This window comes from Oncorhynchus masou, chromosome 8 (genome assembly GCF_036934945.1).
Source record: "Oncorhynchus masou masou isolate Uvic2021 chromosome 8, UVic_Omas_1.1, whole genome shotgun sequence".
NCBI lineage: Eukaryota > Metazoa > Chordata > Actinopteri > Salmoniformes > Salmonidae > Oncorhynchus > Oncorhynchus masou.
Window position 1 is genome coordinate 30,784,382 of NC_088219.1, and position 19,438 is coordinate 30,803,819.

At 45.8% G+C, this 19,438-nt stretch overlaps 1 protein-coding gene and 1 pseudogene across 2 annotated transcripts in view; both read left to right on the top strand.

Moving 5' to 3' along the window:
- LOC135544518 (splicing factor, suppressor of white-apricot homolog) overlaps positions 1-9,648 on the top strand; it is a 140,887-nt gene extending 131,239 nt beyond the window's left edge. For both annotated transcript variants that reach the window (XM_064972191.1, XM_064972192.1), the window contains exons 15-18: positions 194-334; positions 830-976; positions 2,696-2,768; positions 8,803-9,648. In XM_064972191.1, coding sequence (XP_064828263.1) covers positions 194-334; positions 830-976; positions 2,696-2,768; positions 8,803-8,868 — 427 coding nt within the window. In that variant the 3' untranslated portion in view covers positions 8,869-9,648. The remainder of the gene's footprint in view (positions 1-193; positions 335-829; positions 977-2,695; positions 2,769-8,802) is intronic.
- Positions 9,649-9,732: 84 nt separating this feature from the next.
- LOC135544519 (general transcription factor II-I repeat domain-containing protein 2-like) lies at positions 9,733-12,632 on the top strand (annotated as a pseudogene).
- Positions 12,633-19,438: the final 6,806 nt, after the last annotated feature.

Here is a 19,438-nt window from a genome sequence, read left to right on the forward strand (position 1 = left end):
TGCCCCAGGCACTGCGGAATATACTGCATATTTAATTTCCTTGTGTTGTTTAGAGTTTTCCTCTCTGTCCTTCCTCTCTCTCTCCTTCCTTCTCTGTGTCCCCTCTTCTCACCACTCTCTCTCTTTCTCTCTCGTACTCTCTCTCCCATCTCTGTGTTCATATCCGTCTCTCACGCCCTGTGTCTGTCTGCAGGTCTCGCTCCAAGTCCCCTGGGAGGAGGGACCGAAGGGCTCACTCGTCCGAGAGGAGACGTGAGGAGAGGGAGCGCTACGGCACTGCCGCCTATCGCGTTGGCATCAGCCCCGCTCTGCCCAGGAGGCACTCCAGATCCAGGTATGGCTGCTGGGATCCATGGAAAAGCGTGTAACGGTGAAACCATGGAAACAGTGGGTCAATGCTGTGAGGGAATGGCTTTTCTGTATTCACTGTAGCAGTTTGAGCCACAGCAGCCCTGTGAATGCATTATAGGCCTCCTCACTCACTGTCTCTCTGTATCACTCAATCCATTACTTCCTGAAAGGGTTCAGGGCAATTTCACCATGTACCGTGAGCTCCAAATGTATTGTGACACTGATATTTGTGCGTAATGTAATGATATTTGTGCCTCTTAACTTTCTCGCGCGTCGTCATACAAGAAGTGCTATAATTTCTAAATGGTTCAGCCGATATGGATGAAAATACCCTCAAATTAAAGCCGACCGTCTGCACTTTAACACTTTAAGCTCATGGTCATTGTATCATTTCAAATCTAAAGTACTGGAGTACAGATCCAAAACATTTGTCACTGTCCCAATACTCACTGTATCTCTATCTATCCCTGTCTCCCAGGTCCCCTCATGAGAAGAGGAAGAGGAAGACTTCTAAGGGCAAGCTCCCAACCAAGGGCTCTTCCTGTTCCCCCTCCTCGTACCCCAGAGGAGCCAAGAAGTCCCCCAGCGCCTCCCCTCCCACCAGCCCCACTTCCAGCCTCTCCAGGTAAAGCACCCCACCTCACCAGGCTGTTTATACACTACCTCTGGGAAGGAAGGAAGGGCACGGTGTGCTACACTGAAGTGCTTTGGTTGAACATGTGTTACTCGACAGTAGCACCTGACCAGGAATCCTTCATATCATTCAGTGCAGGCCATGCTACTGTAGGCTACCTATTAATGTATGTACATTTGTCAAGTCTTTTGTCTGTAATGTTGGAACCCAGTAAGGCTAGCTGTCTCCTTTGGCGAATCAAATGAAAACCTGACCGAGCATATAATGCTGTGAATCAATGGCACTGTTGAGTTTGCCAGATGGCATACACACTCACCTGTACCCCAGAATGAGAATTAATCTGTGAAGTATTATACTTTCTACAGACAAACAAGGCTATCAAACTGTCCCATAAGAAATAATAGGATTTATCAAAGCTGATTAACCAGAATTATATTTTTTTAAACTCTTTGAGTTTTCACAAGTGTTTTGCAGTCGTGTTCCTTGCCTTATCTGTGTCGCAAATGGCACCCTATTCCCTGTTTAGTGCACTTCTTTTGACCGGGGCCCTGTAAAGCTCTGGTCTAAAGTAGTGCACTATGTAGGGAATAGGGTGCCATTTGGGATGTATGTTAGGGTAAAGTAGGGCACTATGTAGGGAATAGGGTGCCATTTGGGATGTATGCTAGGGTAAAGTAGTGCACTATGTAGCACAGAATCACGTCTGCTCAGATTGGGGGGGGGAGATATCTTTTGTATCCTAAATTATTTTCATTTGAATATGAATAAAACTTCTCAGAGGGGATATTGGAAAAACATTTTTTTGCATGGTCATTCTATTGGAAGTTGCAAGGAGCTCCCGCTGCTTTTGTGATTTATTTATTTGTTTTTCGGCTGTTCTTGTCATGTGTGTTCCGACGAGTGGAACTTTGAGCAACTTCTGTTTCTTGAGAAAGGGTCTCTCTCCCCCTCCTCTCTCTCTCTCTCTCTCTCTCTCTCTCTCTCTCTCTCTCTCTCTCTCTCTCTCTCACTCTCTCTCTGCTTGTCTGTCCAGTTTTACAACACTCAGCAGGCAGTCCCCATGAATATTGTATAAAGACCTTTCATATACACACCCTCTCTTTCATCCATCTCTCCCCCACTTCTCTTTCTCTCTCCCACTCTCTCCCCCACCTTCTTTCTCTCTCCCACTCTCTCCCCTACCTTCTCTTTCTCTCTCCCACTCTCTCCACTCACCTTCTTTCTCTCTCCATCTCTCTCCCCCACCTTCTCTTTCTCTCTCCATCTCTCTCTACTCACCTTCTCTTTCTCTCTCCATCTCTCCCTATTTCTCTCCCCTCCCCCACCTTCTCTTTCTCTCTCTATCTCTCTCTACTCACCTTCTCTTTCTCTCTCCATCTCTCCCTATTTCTTTCCCCTCCCCCCACCTTCTTTCTCTCCCCCCACCTTCTCTTTCTCTCCCCATCTCTCTCCACTCACCTTATTTCTCTCTCCATCTCTCTCTCCCCCACCTTCTCTTTCTCTCTCCAATCTCTCCCTATTTCTCTCTCCTTCACCTTCTCTTTCTCTCTCCATCTCTCCCTATTTCTCTCTCACCTTCTCTCTCTCTCCATCTCTCCCTCCCACCTTTTCTTTCTCTCTCCATCTCTCCCACCTTTTCTTTCTCTCTCTCTTTGCCCCTCTCTCTCCCTCTCTCTTTGCCCCATTCTTTGTCTCTCTCTCTCTTTTCAGGGACGGCTCGCAGGAGAAAGAAAAACAAGTGTCTACAGCCATCGTCTCCTCCATGCAGTCCAAAATCACTCAGGTATCTGCCTCTTCTTCACTCTCACTGTATGTACGTTACATAGGCCCATACCTGTCTCTTCTTCACTCTCTCACTGTATGAACGTTAACATGGGCCCATATTCACAAAGTTTTTCAGACTATGAGTGCTGATCGAGGATGAGGACCCATCTGTCCATATAATCTTATTCGAAGGGAAAAGCACAAAGCAAAGCGGTTCAGAATCCGCTCATTGTTCGCTGAGACACACGTATAGGGGATATGGTTCCAAGGACAGTCCAGCCCTCGTGGCAGCCGTATTATACAGAACACATTGCTCCGAGATTTCGATTCGCTGATCCCAGCAGCGATTACATGTTTCCATCGTCCAGCTCTGTGGGCTCAGAGCAGCTGATCTCTGTCCTCAGGTCACATTTGGCATCCCTCCTCTGTGGTCATTGAAGTGCACGTGGGCATTTTTTATTTGTTGCGTTTCGCTCCCTGTCCTGGTGTTTCTGTCTCTCTCTCTCACTCACTCACTCACTCACTTTTCTCCTGTCTTTGTGCCGCAACGGCAGCTGACAACTAGTTTACATTACAGAGGCGTTAATCTCCACGAGAGCGAAAAAGAGGATCAACTCTTCCCCAAAAGTCCTGACTTTGACGTATACTCATATTGCGCAATCAGAGAAAGAGAGGGGTCCTGTCTCTATCTCTGGGTAGGATCACACTTCCTGTTCAGCAACTGGGCTATGAGTCAGGAACAGGTAGTTTGTTATATTGGTAGTCTACGGGCGAAACCATACTGTAAAGGAGACCATTAGAGAGATCTATTGGAGTTTTATCAGCGTAGGTTTGAAATCACTTAAAAGCTTAAATACCAGCAGGGGGTGTGCAGACCCATGTGTTTCAACTTCATGTTGAAACGCTGCTTCCTTCGGTGGGATCTTTTAACCACCTCACACCTGTTGTACCACTTAATAAATACGCTGATCAATCCATATGGAATCATCACGTTTTCTCTCTGGTTTATTCCATGTCTTACTTTCAGGCTGTGAGAGCATTCCTTCTCCAATTGCCTGAATGTCTGTCTTGGCGCACATCACAAAGCCATGACTTCGCAGAACCCCTTTAGAGGTTCGATCCCCTGTCCTCTCCATCTGATGTTATGCATCAGTCCTGACTCATGAGGATCCTGCTGGGTCTGATAGATAGAGAGACCACCTCACAGCCTTCTGATTAGAACCAGCCCTGTCTGCTGGGGAGAATGCTGCATTCATGCCCTGTCTGGATCAGCACTCACGAGTGCTCATAAGAATTTGAGCCTCTACTTGGTGCCAGGCTCAGCTAGGAGTGTGCTTTGGGGACCATGTGTGTGCTTGCGTGTGCTTTCCTGTGTGGATTTTCTCTTCCTGTGTGTTTTCCTGTGTGGATATTTTTTTATTTAACCTTTATTTAACCAGGTAGGCTAGTTGAGAACAAGTTCTCATTTACAACTGCGACCTGGCCAAGATAAAGCATAGCAGTGTGAACAGACGACAACACAGAGTTACACATGGAGTAAACAATAAACAAGTCAATAACACAATAGAAAAAAAAGAGTCTATATACATTGTGTGCAAAAGGCATGAGGAGGTAGGTGGATAATTACAATTTAGCAGATTAACACGAGTGATAAATGATCAGATGGTCATGTGCAGGTAGAGATACTGGTGTGCAAAAGAGCAGAAAAGTAAATAAATGTAAACGGTATGGGGATGAGGTAGGTAAATTGGGTGGGCTATTTACAGATGGACTATGTACAGCTGCAGCGATCGGTTAGCTGCTCAGATAGCAGATGTTTGAAGTTGGTGAGGGAAATAAGTCTCCAACTTCAATGATTTTTGCATTTCGTTCCAGTCACAGGCAGCAGAGAACTGGAAGGCGGCCAAATGAGGTGTTGGCTTTAGGGATGATCAGTGAGATACACCTGCTGGAGCGCGTGCTATGGGTGGGTGTTGCCATCGTGACCAGTAAACTGAGATAAGGCGGAGCTTTACCCAGCTGGACTTGTAGATGACGTGGAGCCAGTGGGTCTGGCGACAAATATGTATTGAGGGCCAGCCGACTAGAGCATACAGGTCGCAGTGGTGGGTGGTCACATAAGGTGCTTTAGTAACAAAACAGATGGCACTGTGATAAACTGCATCCAGTTTGCTGAGTAGAAGCTATTTTGTAGATGACATCACCGAAGTCGGATCGGTAGGATAGTCAGTTTACTAGGGTAAGTTTGGCGGCGTGAGTGAAGGAGGCTTTGTTGCGGAATAGAAAGCCGACTCTAGATTTGATTTTAGATATTCTCTTCCTGTGTGTGTTCCTGTGTGGATTTTCTCTTCCTGTGTGTTTTCCTGTGTGGATTTTCTCTTCCTGTGTGTTTTCCTGTGTGGATTTTCTCTTCCTGTGTTTTCCTGTGTGGATTTTCTCTTCCTGTGTGTTTTCCTGTGTGGATTTTCTCTTCCTGTGTGTTTTCCTGTGTGGATTTTCTCTTCCTGTGTTTTCCTGTGTGGATTTTCTCTTCCTGTGTGTTTTCCTTCACATGTTTGAGTCGACGGTCACTAATCACTCCATCCCCAAAACACCCCGGTTAATTATGATGTGGTGTGTAAGAAGGGTGATGTCTTTGTGTGTGTGTGAGCGACATGTCAGCGGTGTGATTTACGGGGGGGGGGCAGACATTCGCCAAGACAGACATTCGTGCAATTGGAGAAGGAATGCTCTCACAGCCTGTTCATTACAGTATGCTGACAGGAGAGCTGATGGCTAGCCAGGACCAGGACAGAGTAGGGTAGTATAGGGTAGAGTAGGACTTTATTACTTTTAGCCCTTCTCTCTCTACTGATGACCGGAGCACGCCTCTAGGTCGACTCTAGGCTGTCACCAACACCTCATCGAGCCAGCCAGTTGGCCCAGGAGGAGCACCTCCATAGGGAGTCAGAGAGGGACGAGCCTTACCTGGAGCGCAGCCCTCATGGAGTCAGAGTGGCCTGTGTATTGTGAGAGCGAGACGCATAGGTCATATGAGTGGGTTAGGGAAATAGGGGAGGAGGGAGGAAAAAGAGGGCATGGGAGAGAGTGGTTGAAACCTCTCCCTGAACCTGCTCTGTATGAGGAAGTTTTCTGGAGGAGGATCTGAGGCACACAGTGAAAGTAAAGCTGACATCACCCAGCCATCTCTGAATGAAAATACCAGAGTAGCAGCACTGCTGTTTGGAACACCCACATTAGTTTTGTGCTCAGACATACTGTACGTACATCGTCCCTGGCCACTTAATGAACTGCCAGCCCCATAGGCGTGATGACTTTGGTTCATGATGATGCACTCAACAAATGTCATGTACTTTTGTTCATTGGAACTAACATTTTGGGGTGAATTCTGTACTCTGTTTTTCCTTCATCACCAGCCAGGCTGCACTGGCTGGTGGAGGCAGCCTGACTTGACTGGCTGGTGGAGGCAGCCTGACTTGACTGGCTGGTGGAGGCAGCTTGACTTGACTGGCTGGTGGAGGCAGCCTGACTTGACTGACTGGTGGAGGCAGCCTGACTTGACTGGCTGGTGGAGGCAGCCAGTCGTTGAGATCGAGAAACGTATTGACAGAGATGGACACAGTCAGAGTTGGAAGACACTAACATACAGGCTTGTAGAGATTCAAATAATGGAACGGTAGAGAGAATGGGACATGGATCGAAGATAGATAACGACCCTTGACATGTAAAAATCAATACAGTGACCGTGGCAAAGAATAGAGACCACTGAAGCTGTAGAAAGCACCGCAGTAACCTTGATGTGTAGAATTAATGCACCTTAATGTGTAGAATTCAGTCCAAAGAGAATGACTGCGGTGTAGGAGTGTCTCCAAATGGACTGACTGTAGTGAATGAGCGAATCTGATGGTGTAAATGGAGTGAGTGGGTTTTGGCTGCAGCGGAGGCAGAGGGGTCCTGCCTGCAGCTATAGCCCATCTCTGTGAACGGCCTACAGTTGCCAGTGAGTGAGCTGGTATTTGGAGCAGAGCCACTCTGCTGTCTGGCCACGGGCCCCGATGTATGTAAGAGGAGCTGTTCCTCATTACAAACTGACCAGATGGACCTCTCGCTGCCGCACACACTTTTTACCCCTGGCACACAATCTGTGATCCCTCTATCACATACAATATCCCTCACCGCTCCCATACTCACTCCCCTTACACTTCACACGGATTAAAGTGTCCGCGTCCCTTCCTCTCTCTTTCGTTCACAAGGCTCTGGAAGCCAGTCCACTCGTCCCCCTCTCGTCCTTGATACTGTAATGTGAGCTCTTGTGCTCTACCTCCCCTCGTCTCCTCTTCTTTTCATTCTCCTCCGAGAGCTTGCCTGCTCTGCCAGCTCTGTCTGCTTTCTCTGCCACTCCTGAGGGATCCTCCTCTCTCTGCCTCCTCTCACTCAGCACTCTCACTCATCCCCAGGCTCGTGATGAACCTTTCTCCCTCCCTCTCTGCTCATGGAGCCCATTCATTCTCCCAGCACTGCTGGAGGTGAGAGGTGGTTGGTGTGAGGCTGAGCTCTCCTTCTGGGGACTGTGCCGGTTGGAGAGACGGTCCTCTACAGAGAAGGGTTTCTCTATGCTCCTTTTAGACCTTGTCTGCATCCGAAATCTCAGTGCCAGGCTCAGCTATGGGTGACCGTGTGTGTGCTTCCGTTTTCCTGTGTGTATTTTGTGTGAGTCGGCGTTCACGAACCACTCCATCCCCAAAACACCTATGTTAATTCCGACGTGATCTTGTGGGTGCGCGTGCACATGACAGCAGCTTGTCAGCGGCGTGATTATGACTGTTAATTACAGTACGCTGATGGCTACCAGAGTAGTATAGGGCAGAGTAGGACATTATCCAGGCTTAGCAGGACTTGATCCAGGCTTAAGCCCTCCTCTTTCTCCTGATGCCAAAGATCAAGGTGCTCTTAGTCGGAAACATCCCCCTGGAGGACTCTATGTACCCCTTCCAACCACATTGCCAGGCTCCCTCTTTCCTGCTGTCTTTTACACACCCTTTACTCGTTCTCTCTGACTCGTACGTTTGTCTTTGACACTTTCCCGCCTTTTCTTACACTCACACATACTTAAAACACAGCTCTCTCATCAGTATGCAGAGTCAGGCGCTAAACGTCCCTGAGAGAGAGACACTTAGAGGCTTCAGGACCAGCCCTGTCTAAAGCCCCACTCTCACATAATTTACCTCCGACATTAACTCCATTATTCATAACGCCTTTTTATTTGTCCCTCTGTCTCAAATTCCTGCACCTCCTTCCCGCTGTTTTAACAGTGGCTGGCCAGGTTGTACTCCCCTCAACGACCCAGACCACCACCACTGCTTTCACTCCGATGTGTCCCTCTGTCTCTCTGTGCGTGTGCTCTTGCTTTCTCACTCGGGAGTTTGTTTTACGACTGATATGGAGCAGGGCTTTATTTGACTTTGTGGCTCAATATCTCCGTCAGCCACAGGAGAGAGAGAGGAGGGAGAGAACAGCCGGAGAAGAGGAGGAGACATAGCGATAGACAATACATACCCCACATCACCCCTGGGCAAGGAGAAGCTTCTATGACAAGTGGCCTGTTCAGCGGCTGGATTATCTCCCCTATTTGATGTGTATTCTCCGGGTTGGATTGTGTTCAGATTGGGACTGCTTACCTAATAAGGAGTGGATCTGAGGGCTTTCTGTTGCAGGGAGGAGAGAAGCCGTCCCACAGCCCACTGTCATAAATAGTCAGGAATACATTAAGCTGTCCTAGTTGAAAAATAACCCCAGGGAGAGGCAGGGAGGAAGATTTGTGTTTGTGTTGAATTGTGATGGTGGGGGAAGGCTCACTGAGAGAGTAGACAATTTTGCGTGCATCAGTATTTGATCCAGATTATATGACTGTAGGCTTCTTAATCAAGACGTTTCCTCTGGTCCTCATTATTGGTCTTTCATATGGCACACTCTCACTCACTCTTTCCCCTCCCTCTCCTTGTGTGTCTGTTTCTCTCTCTCCTCTCATCCCCCTCTCCCCTTCTCCTTTTCAGGATCTGATGGCCAAAGTACGTGCCATGCTGGCTTCCTCGAAGACCTCCCAGCCCAACACTCCCTGAAGAGGCGTGGCTTTCTAGCAGCTGGTTGGAAAAGGGTGGAGCTTTACCACGTCTGCCTCTCCATGACGACAGCCTCCAGCTAAAGGCCCTCGGCCAATCAGCAGGCAGAGTCTTTGCGCGGAACTGCGTTTTGCCTCTTCAGCTCTTATCTTCCTCTCATTTTTTTTATTTGACTTTGATACTTAATTGGTTGAGTTTATCTACAGTGTATTCTGAACGGCAGTAGATGTAAATGATTTTCTGCAACAGAGCTGTGTAGATTAGCTCCTAAAACAACTAAATGGGTCTGTTCTACCTGTCGAGAGAGCCTGCATCACAGGAATGGTCACGTAGCCTGAGAAAGTTTGGACACCTCTGTTCCCGACATCTGTTATTCACACGAATAAAGACAACAGAGCATCAAAGCGCGGAAATAATTCATGCAGAACCTTGCATCTTTCAACAACAACAAAAATATATACTTTTCTGGAAAGTGATGGAGATCTTTGCGACATAATTGCTCAGCTGCCAGAGGGCCTAAAGCATATCCTTCTGTGAAGGATTATGTTTCTTTCTTTCTCACACTTTCTCTCTCCATCTCCTTTTGTTTTCCTCTTTTTCTCCATCGCTCTTTCTCTTACTTTGCCAGGTCAGTTTTAAGGCTGGGGTCTTTGGTTGTCAGTCCCTGTTGTCACTCAGTTCCAGTGTGTGGTCTTCAATTTGTGTTTCTAAGTTTGTACAGGGCTGATTGGGAGTCTGCTTTCTAACACAAACTATCAATAAAGGTTGAACGATGATGTAGCACAGTGTTGTGTTCTTTATGGTTGGAGACTGGCTGGTACAGAAAGGCCAGGGGTCAGCTTCCCACTCATTTTAAATCAATTCATCTCAATAATGAATTATTGGTCAGAAATTAATGAGCATATAATGCCATAACATAAATAGATTAAATAAATATACACTCAAATGCTCCCTCTTTTAAGGACAAAGCAGACCATGCAGACGAACGGTTAACAGCGGAGCCAGCGGGGAGCCATCTTATCGCCTCTGATCACAGAACATCAAGCGTTACCTTCTTTTTATTTCCCGACGATTAAATGATTAATTGCCACATTCGTCGCCACCCAGCATGTGAATTACTGCGCATGGCCGATGTTCGGTATGGTGTCTTTTTCTTTAGTACCTTTTTAAGCTAAAGCCCACGGTTTAGACTGTCGGTGGCTGAAGAATGGGTTAGACTGTCGGTGGCTGAAGAACGGGTTAGACTGTCAGTGCTTGAAGAACGGGTTAGACTGTCGGTGGCTGAAGAACGGTTTAGACTGTCGGTGGCTGAAGAACGGGTTAGACTGTCAGTGGCTGAAGAACGGTTTAGACTGTCGGTGGCTGAAGAACGGTTTAGATTGTCGGTGGCTGAAGAACGGGTTAGACTGTCGGTGGCTGAAGAACGGGTTAGACTGTCGGTGGCTGAACGGTTTAGACCGTCGGTGGCTGAAGAACGGTTTAGACCATGGGTGTCAAACTCTGGCCCGTGGGCCAAATTTGGCCCGCGGGGTAATTATATTTGGCCCGCGAGACAATACCAAATTACTACTAGAGCTGGCCCGCCGGTATTATACAGCGCATTCACCACTAATACTATGAATCCCATAATGCTCTGCTGTTTTCGCGCGCCAATCAGGACAGGACCCAGAAACGCTCTCTCCTCTGTGACAGTAGTCATAGCAGCATAGACGCTACAACTGTCAGCGAGCTAACCCTTTCCAAAAATGGCGAAAAGAAAGGCAGAAAACAGGAGCTTTCTGGACAAGTGGGAGGCAGAATATCTGTTTACATATGTAAAAGACAAACCTGTTTGTCTTGTTTGTGGAGTCAACGTGGCTGTAAGTAAGGAGTACAACATTAGACGACACTATGAAACGAAACACCATGACAAATACAAGGACCTGGACATGACTCAAAGGAGCCAGAAAGTAGAGGAGATGAAAAGAAGCTTGGTTTCACAACAGAATATGTTTAAAAAAGCCACATCACAAAGCGAGGCTGCTGTAAAGGCTAGTTATATAGTGGCAGCAGAGATCGCAAAATCAGCCCGGCCCTTTAATGAGGGAGAGTTCATGAAAAAGTGCATGATGAAGGTTTGTGACCTCGTATGCCCAGAGAAAAAACAAGCATTTTCAAACGTGAGCCTGAGCAGGAACACAGTAGCTGATCGCACATGTGATCTTGCCACCAATCTGTATGACCAGCTGATGGAAAAGGGAAAAGATTTTGTTGCGTTCTCCTCGCTGTGGATGAGAGCTGCGACGCATCTGATACTGCTCAGCTGTCAGTCTTCATCCGTGGAGTGGACTCAAATCTGTGTGTTACGGAGGAGCTATTAGGATTCAAATCAATGCATGGCACAACCACAGGAAAGGAAATCTTTGAGGAGGTTTCCAAATGTGTAACTGAAATAAAGCTGCCGTGGGATAAACTCGTTGGATTAACGACAGATGGTGCGCCAGCGATGTGCGGTAAAAAGAGTGGACTGGTGGGCATGGTTCGGGAGAAGATGCGGGAAGAGAACTGTGCAGGTGAGCTAACTGTTTACCACTGCATCATACATCAGGAAGCACTGTGTGCCAAAGCCCTAAAGATGGAACATGTTATGACCACAGTAACACAGGTAGTTAACTTTATAAGAGCCAAAGGTCTAAATCACCGCCAGTTTAAATCTTTTCTGGAGGAGTGTGGTTCGGAATACGCAGACGTGCCGTATCACACAGAGGTGAGATGGCTAAGCAGAGGAAAAGTACTGAACAGATGTTTCGAGCTGCGTGAGGAAATATGTCAATTCCTGGAAACCAAAGGGAAGGATACAGCAGAGCTCCGGGAGCAAAAGTTCCTATGTGAGCTGGCCTTTCTCTGTGACATCTCGAGCCATCTCGATGCGCTGAACCTGCAGCTTCAGGGGCGGGGGCGCATCATCACAGACATGTACGCTGCAGTGAGGGCCTTCAAAACTAAACTGTGCCTGTGGGAGAATCAGATGCTGCAAGGAAACCCTTGCCATTTTCCATGCTGCCAATCCATAAAAGCGCAGATCTCTACCGCCGTGTTCCCATGCGCACAGTTTGCTGAAAAACTCAGTGTTCTCGCCGCTGAGTTTAGCCGGCGATTTGCCGACTTCGATGCCCAGAAATGCAAGTTTGAACTGCTTAGTAATCCCTTCGCAGTTGATGTGGAAAATGCACCAACCAACATCCAAATGGAGCTGATTGAACTCCAGTGCAACGACACGCTGAAGTCAAAGTATGATGCTGTGGGCGCCGCACAGTTTCCACGGTTCATCCCTGACACAATGCCTCAGCTCCGCACCCAAGCTGCTCAGATGCTCTCCATGTTCGGCAGCACTTATCTATGCGAGCAACTTTTCTCCTCGATGAAGATGACCAAAACAACTCACAGGAGACGTCTGACTGATGAACATCTTCGCTCGATACTGAGGATTTCTTCAGCTCAGAGCTTGAGCCCAGACATTGATGAACTAGCATCCAAGAAGAGATGCCAGGTATCTGGCTTGGGCACATCAGATTAGACCAGTGTGCAATTATTAACGTTTTCTTTATGCACTTTTTCTTGCTACAAGGCATGGGCTTGAATGGTTGATTGATTTATTATCATTTTATTTGTAAAATTATTAGCCAGTGGAAAAAGTTTATTTTGGTATTTAAATCAGAAGGCTGCAAATAGAAAAGAGGCATACAATTTTTATTTAAATTTTATTTATTTAATAAATGAATGCCATTGATGTTTTTTTCATTTGAAATTCGATTTTGCATGTCTCCACTATTAAATGATATATTGTATGGTAATAAGCGATGCTTGTTCCATATTCAATGTTAAAGCAAAACTTGTTTGGGTCCATATTAAAAGGTTAATTTGTTCAATGTTGGCCCGTGACTTTGTTCAGGTTTTACATTTTGGCCCACTGGGTATTTGAGTTTGACACCCCTGGTTTAGATTGTCGGTGGCTGAAGAGCGGTTTAGACTGTCGGTGGCTGAAGAACGGTTTAGACTGTCAGTGGCTGAAGAAAGGTTTAGACTCGGTGGCTGAAGAACGGTTTAGACTCTCGGTGGCTGAAGAACGGGTTAGACTGTCGGTGGCTGAAGAACGGTTTAGACTGTCGGTGGCTGAAGAACGGTTTAGACTGTCGGTGGCTGAAGAACAGTTTAGACTGTCGGTGGCTGAAGAACGGTTTAGACTGTCGGTGGCTAAAGAACGGTTTAGACTGTCGTGGCTGAAGAACGGGTTAGACTGTCGGTGGCTGAAGAACGGTTTAGACTGTCGGTGGCTGAAGAACGGGTTAGACTGTCGGTGGCTGAAGAACGGGTTAGACTGTCGGTGGCTGAAGAACAGTTTAGACTGTCGGTGGCTGAAGAACGGTTTAGACTGTCGGTGGCTAAAGAACGGTTTAGACTGTCGGTGGCTGAAGAACGGGTTAGACTGTCGGTGGCTGAAGAACGGTTTAGACTGTCGGTGGCTGAAGAACGGGTTAGACTGTCGGTGGCTGAAGAACGGGTTAGACTGTCGGTGGCTGAAGAACGGGTTAGACTGTCGGTGGCTGAAGAACGGGTTAGACTGTCGGTGGCTGAAGAACGGGTTAGACTGTCGGTGGCTGAAGAACGGGTTAGACTGTCGGTGGCTGAAGAACGGGTTAGACTGTCGGTGGCTGAAGAACGGGTTAGACTGTCGGTGGCTGAAGAACGGGTTAGACTGTCGGTGGCTGAAGAACAGTTTAGACTGTCGGTGGCTGAAGAACGGCTAAAGACTGTCCAGTTATTCGGGTATACAGTGGTTACCAGGGCATAAATAATGAGGGAGCAGTCTCATGTTCAGAGCACAGGGACACTCCTTTCTGTCTCTCTCTCACACACACAGGCATCTGAGCAGGTTTATCGTGCCAGCCCTGGGATGACGGACCAGATCTGTGTGTCCCAGCAGGGGACAGAGCTGGGGGCCGTGTCTGTCACGCTCTACTGTGTCATCATCCCACTGAGGCCCTGGCCCAGCCTCACACACACACAGCAGCAACAGTATATACGTACACTATTTATCCACTGTCATTCTAACTATACACACTGTATTCATCCACTGTCATTCTGACTATACACACTGTATTCATCCACTGTCATTCTGACTATACGCACTGTATTCATCCACTCTGTCTTTTGTTCACTCACTCCTTGAAATTGCATGTCCCCTTGGTTTTCCTTGGTGTCATTATTCGAATTGAGGGGGAAATATTGCTGACCTTTAACAAAAAGCTTTAGCAGTTTAATACTGCTGGAAGCAAACAATGTTTTGCAGCCGGTCTGCTTTATTCCCAGTACAATGGGGCTTTGTGGCGTATGGCACATACTGAGAGGTTTTTATCGATGATTTGCCTTTTCAGCACAGCTAATTATTAATTTCACTCTATTTTCTGTACTCTTACCGACTAATGCACAATGGTCTAATTACAACAGTTAGGACATCTCCGCCAAACATTTTTCCCAGTGGAAATCGAAGGCGGTTATAAAATAACAGGTTGTCTGCCTATGATTGCATCAATCACTGAAATAAAGGTGTATTACTCTATACAGAATGTATGAGCTGACTAAACAGGATTTTGGGTGCTCATTATATGCATCTGCTTGTGGTTTGCTCTTACTGCGTGACACAGGAGCTTGGGAATACTGTAATTTGCAATGCCAAGTCTGTGTGTTGAAAATAGACTTTATTTGATTATTATTCCTTTCTGTCCATATGGACAGCTGCACTGGCTTTGGCAATACAGAGGAGCGGCGCTCTAGACATCTTTCACTGGATAATTGTCCAGGACCGACCTCTGAGAAATAGATAAGTATGCTTGGCGCTAATAGAATGGATGATTTTCTAGAATGCTTTTCTGAACGATGAGTCCACTAGCTTCATTCCCAATGCGCTAATTATTTTGTGCACTCCAAGCACGTCTAAAGTTTGTCTAAGACCCCACTCTGGCCAATCCCCGATGTCAGGGAGCAGCCGAGTCAGGCCTATAAAGCACAGTGTTTGCTCTTCTAGCTTCCCCCATTACTGTCTTCATTACCCCAATCCTTTCCACGTCTGACAGGTTATTTCTGTCGATGACTGATTGCATATTGTAGGAATTGTACTTATGCCCAGCTCTTGAGAAATAATGGCTCGCTAAACGTGTGGCTGAGGAAAATGCACAAGGCTAAATCCATATAGATTTAATGGACTAATGGCGTCAAACAAGCCTGTATGATTATGGAGGAATTAATGGAAATGCCCACATAGTCTTAGGAGACTGCGATTTTGTCATTAGCCCCCTTGTCTCAGGTGAGGATTGGATGGGATGGTGACTGTCTGGTGAATGGGTCTCAGGAGGCCGCTGGCCCCCCTGCAACTAGGTGCACTCTGGGTGATGATGATCCCGTACGTTGGGAGTAACGTCTCTTTAGAATAAACCATTACTTCTTGCCTGCTCAGAACTCCACCAATGGCCCCTGCAATATCCATGACGTCCCAGCGATGCATTAAATCAGGCCTTTATATCTAAACAAACGGGCCCTCATAACATCTGCACTGATACTGGTCCAAATGGGTGGCCCAGTTGTACTGCAAGGACTTCTGATTGGTTAACCCCAGGCTAGGGTGGGGTGTTATAAGTGGCATCCTGTTACTTTAGAGAAAAGCTGAGGACAGGGGAGTTTGAACATCTCCCTCCTAGCATAACATCTATGATTTGTCCTTCTCAAATAAACCTATTTTTCTCCCCCTGATTTTCTTTGGAGTTTGTGTTATTGAAGAATAACATCAACTGTTAACACTTGGTGCCGTGACCCGGATGAATTGGTCTGAACAACAACAATTTTATTTCACCTTTATTTAAGCAGGTAGGCAAGTTGAGAACAAGTTCTTATTTACAACTGCGACCTGGCCAAGATAAAGCAAAGCAGTTCGACACATATAACAACACTGATTTACACATGGAGTAAAACAAACATACAGTAGAAAAATAAGTCTATATACAATGTGAGCAAATGAGGTGAGGTGAGATAAGGGAGGTAAAGGCAATAAATAGGCCATGGTGGCGAAGTAAATACAATATAGCAATTAAAAACACTGGAATGGTAGATTTGACAAAGTGTGCAAAGTAGAAATACTGGTGTGCAAAGGAGCTACAGTGCCTTGCGAAAGTATTCGGCCCCCTTGAACTTTGTGACCTTTTGCCACATTTCAGGCTTCAAACATAAAGATATAAAACTGTATTTTTTTGTGAAGAATCAACAACAAGTGGGACACAATCATGAAGTGGAACGACATTTATTGGATATTTCAAACTTTTTTAACAAATCAAAAACTGAAAAATTGGGCGTGCAAAATTATTCAGCCCCTTTACTTTCAGTGCAGCAAACTCTGTCCAGAAGTTCAGTGAGGATCTCCGAATGATCCAATGTTGACCTAAATGACTAATGATGATAAATACAATCCACCTGTGTGTAATCAAGTCTCCGTATAAATGCACCTGCACTGTGATAGTCTCAGAGGTCCGTTAAAAGCGCTGAGAGCATCATGAAGAACAAGGAACACACCAGGCAGGTCCGAGATACTGTTGTGAAGAAGCCGGATTTGGATACAAAAAGATTTCCCAAGCTTTAAACATCCCAAGGAGCACTGTGCAAGCGATAATATTGAAATGGAAGGAGTATCAGACCACTGCAAATCTACCAAGACCTGGCCGTCCCTCTAATCTTTCAGCTCATACAAGGAGAAGACTGATCAGAGATGCAGCCAAGAGGCCCATGATCACTCTGGATGAACTGCAGAGATCTACAGCTGAGGTGGGAGACTCTGTCCATAGGACAACAATCAGTCGTATATTGCACAAATCTGGCCTTTATGGAAGAGTGGCAAGAAGAAAGCCATTTCTTAAAGATATCCATAAAAAGTGTTGTTTAAAGTTATATATATATATGAGTTTTGAGATCATGCATCTAGCCTTGTTAGTGACCAGGACACGTCCCTCAATGTCCCTCGGTTCAAAGCCCTCCTACGCTGCCTAGAGAATGTTGACTTTTTCCCTCCAGCAGGAAACCGAAGCTTGATGTGATTATTCGACTGATCGGGTTGTTGCTTGATACCTCAGGGGTGTTAGAGCTGCCTGTGATATCCATCAATGCTAGGTCAATTTAATCTAATTTGTGTCTGTGTTTCATGGAAACATTGTAGCAGCAAACAGCTAGGGTGATTACTGGGTGTTTTGATTTTCACTTGAATGCAACAAAAAGGTTAAGTTCTGAAAAGTAAGTTTTCTCCAAAGATCTAAATAAACAAGTTTGAAAAACTTAAAAGCAGCTCTGATGTTCCTCGCTTTCATTTGGCATCTCCTCGGGTTGCGTTGAATTGTTTTGTCTCAATGTTCGTCAAAGTTGTAGTTTATTTTTGCTAAACCTTTGTGACAAGGCCCCTGCTCTGCTCTGACTGACTCATTAGCTCATATGAGTACCGCTGTAGTTCAAGGGAGTGCGAAATTTTCAATAATATTTTAGCAAAGCCGCCGAAGATACATTTTTCAGTGAAAATTAAAAAGTGTAAAGATTCTAGCCCACCAGCCGACCTCACATACTTTGTGCCCTGTTGGCCGTGTGACTTGCCTAAATATGATTTATTTGCCCTCAAGTGATTTTTAGACTGTTATTCGACATATCTTTTTGCTTGCTAGCTACTCTGTTGACAGTTTTGACAAGAACATGTGGCTAACTAGCTTGTTAATTGTTTACAAACACGTTAGCTTTCTAGCACATTCACTAAACGGCTACCTAGCTAGTTGACTGCTGTGGCCAAAAAGGACTTGTTTTGAGAGTTGTATCTTATCCTTTGAGGCTTTAAAAGTGTTCTTACACCCATTATTACTATGCCAACTAACATAACCATGTCAGCAAATGACTGCTGTCTGAACACACACATCTGATTTGGACACTTGTACCTTCCTTTTTTGGACAGTCAGTAGTCCAAAACGGATTTGAAAGACAACTGATTTGAGCATTAAGGCTTAATAGCTTCTCATGTTCCAACCCTGTACCCTGTATCAGGGTGGACTCTGTTTTCTCAAACTTCTATTGATATATGTATATTCATGTTTATGTAAATTGCAGAAACATTTCTGTTGCCTAGGGGAGTTTTTTTCTATGGAGAAATTGTGATACAGAACATGTTTTTTTTCTTTTCACTTCCTGCAGTAACTTTGAGTTAGGGTGAAGAGGACTAATGTACTGGATGTGCGTGTGTGGTTGATATTGTGTGTAATTATGGCACAGTATTGTGTACCCAGAATACTAAGTCCATATTCTGTTCATTAAGTTGAATTCAGTAGTCTGTATGATGTCTTTCACCTAAAGTAATTAATATGATTATTTGACATTGATCCTAACATTGCAGTAAAAAGCAATGCTATGTCTAAGTCAGAGATCACATAATGCATCCCATTTAGGATATAGTGATGGAACATCATCTTATTCAATCCTTTGTAATATAAATGCACTTCAAAGCGCCATTTCTTTGTCTATGGTTCACAACCGGCTTGTTTGTGAGTGTCCATATTGTAATGGGTGGTGACACGTGTATCACTGTGTCTTTGTGGCCTCTTCTCCGATGGACGATGACACACTAGCACTTGGCGACATGTGACTTAAAGGGTTCACTGGAATGGACAGTCACTGTGGCCGGGACAGCCTTCCATATTAGTGGGTTTGGCTGGGTTCCTTGGTAGGGGGATTTAGGGACACCAGCTAAAAGGTGAGGGAGTAGGGATGAGGGTTTCCCCATAGAAATAGTTATGTGGTTTTCCCCTGGTTTTCTACTTTACCATAGAGGGTTGTTGCTGAGAAAAAGAGGATTTGTGGTTTTCTTGGACTAGAAATTATAAATACATTACCTTGACAGGTTCTAGAGTCATGGAACATCTACAGAACATGGAAAGGTGCGATACATTTAAAGTAATGTTCTCCAAAAAAACAGGATGCTGACTTATGCATTTCCAGGGAAATATAGGCATGAGAGAAATGCAACTCATTTTTCATGGGTTCACCTGTGTGTTGCTGATTTAGGATATATGAGAGAAGGAGGGGAGAGGGGTTACAAACAAATGGGCTCTGTCTCTTGTTTCCTTTATAAGCTGATGATGTCAAGCCAGACAGACTGAATAGACACATACCTCCACACGGCCAGGGCCTCACAGATCTGCCTCTCGTCTCCAAACACTTTTCTCTTCAAAGCTTATGATGTGTCAAAAGCTCTCTGCTTCATTGTGTGACATGAACTGGCCCGTCACATCAACGCCACCAGCAGAGCCCCTGCTTGGTGAACAGAGAAACCGAGCCGCAGAGTAAGCCATCAGCCTTCGTCTTCACACCAATCTCATGTGCAATTTCAGACTGCGTTGATTGCGGTCTGATTGCCATGCAGAGTGGGCCTAGTTTACCTGGCATTGTGTTTCTCCTGTGGTACACACTTTTCTCTGAGAGAGAGCAAGAAGGAGAGACCGAGAGAGAAAGACAGACAGGC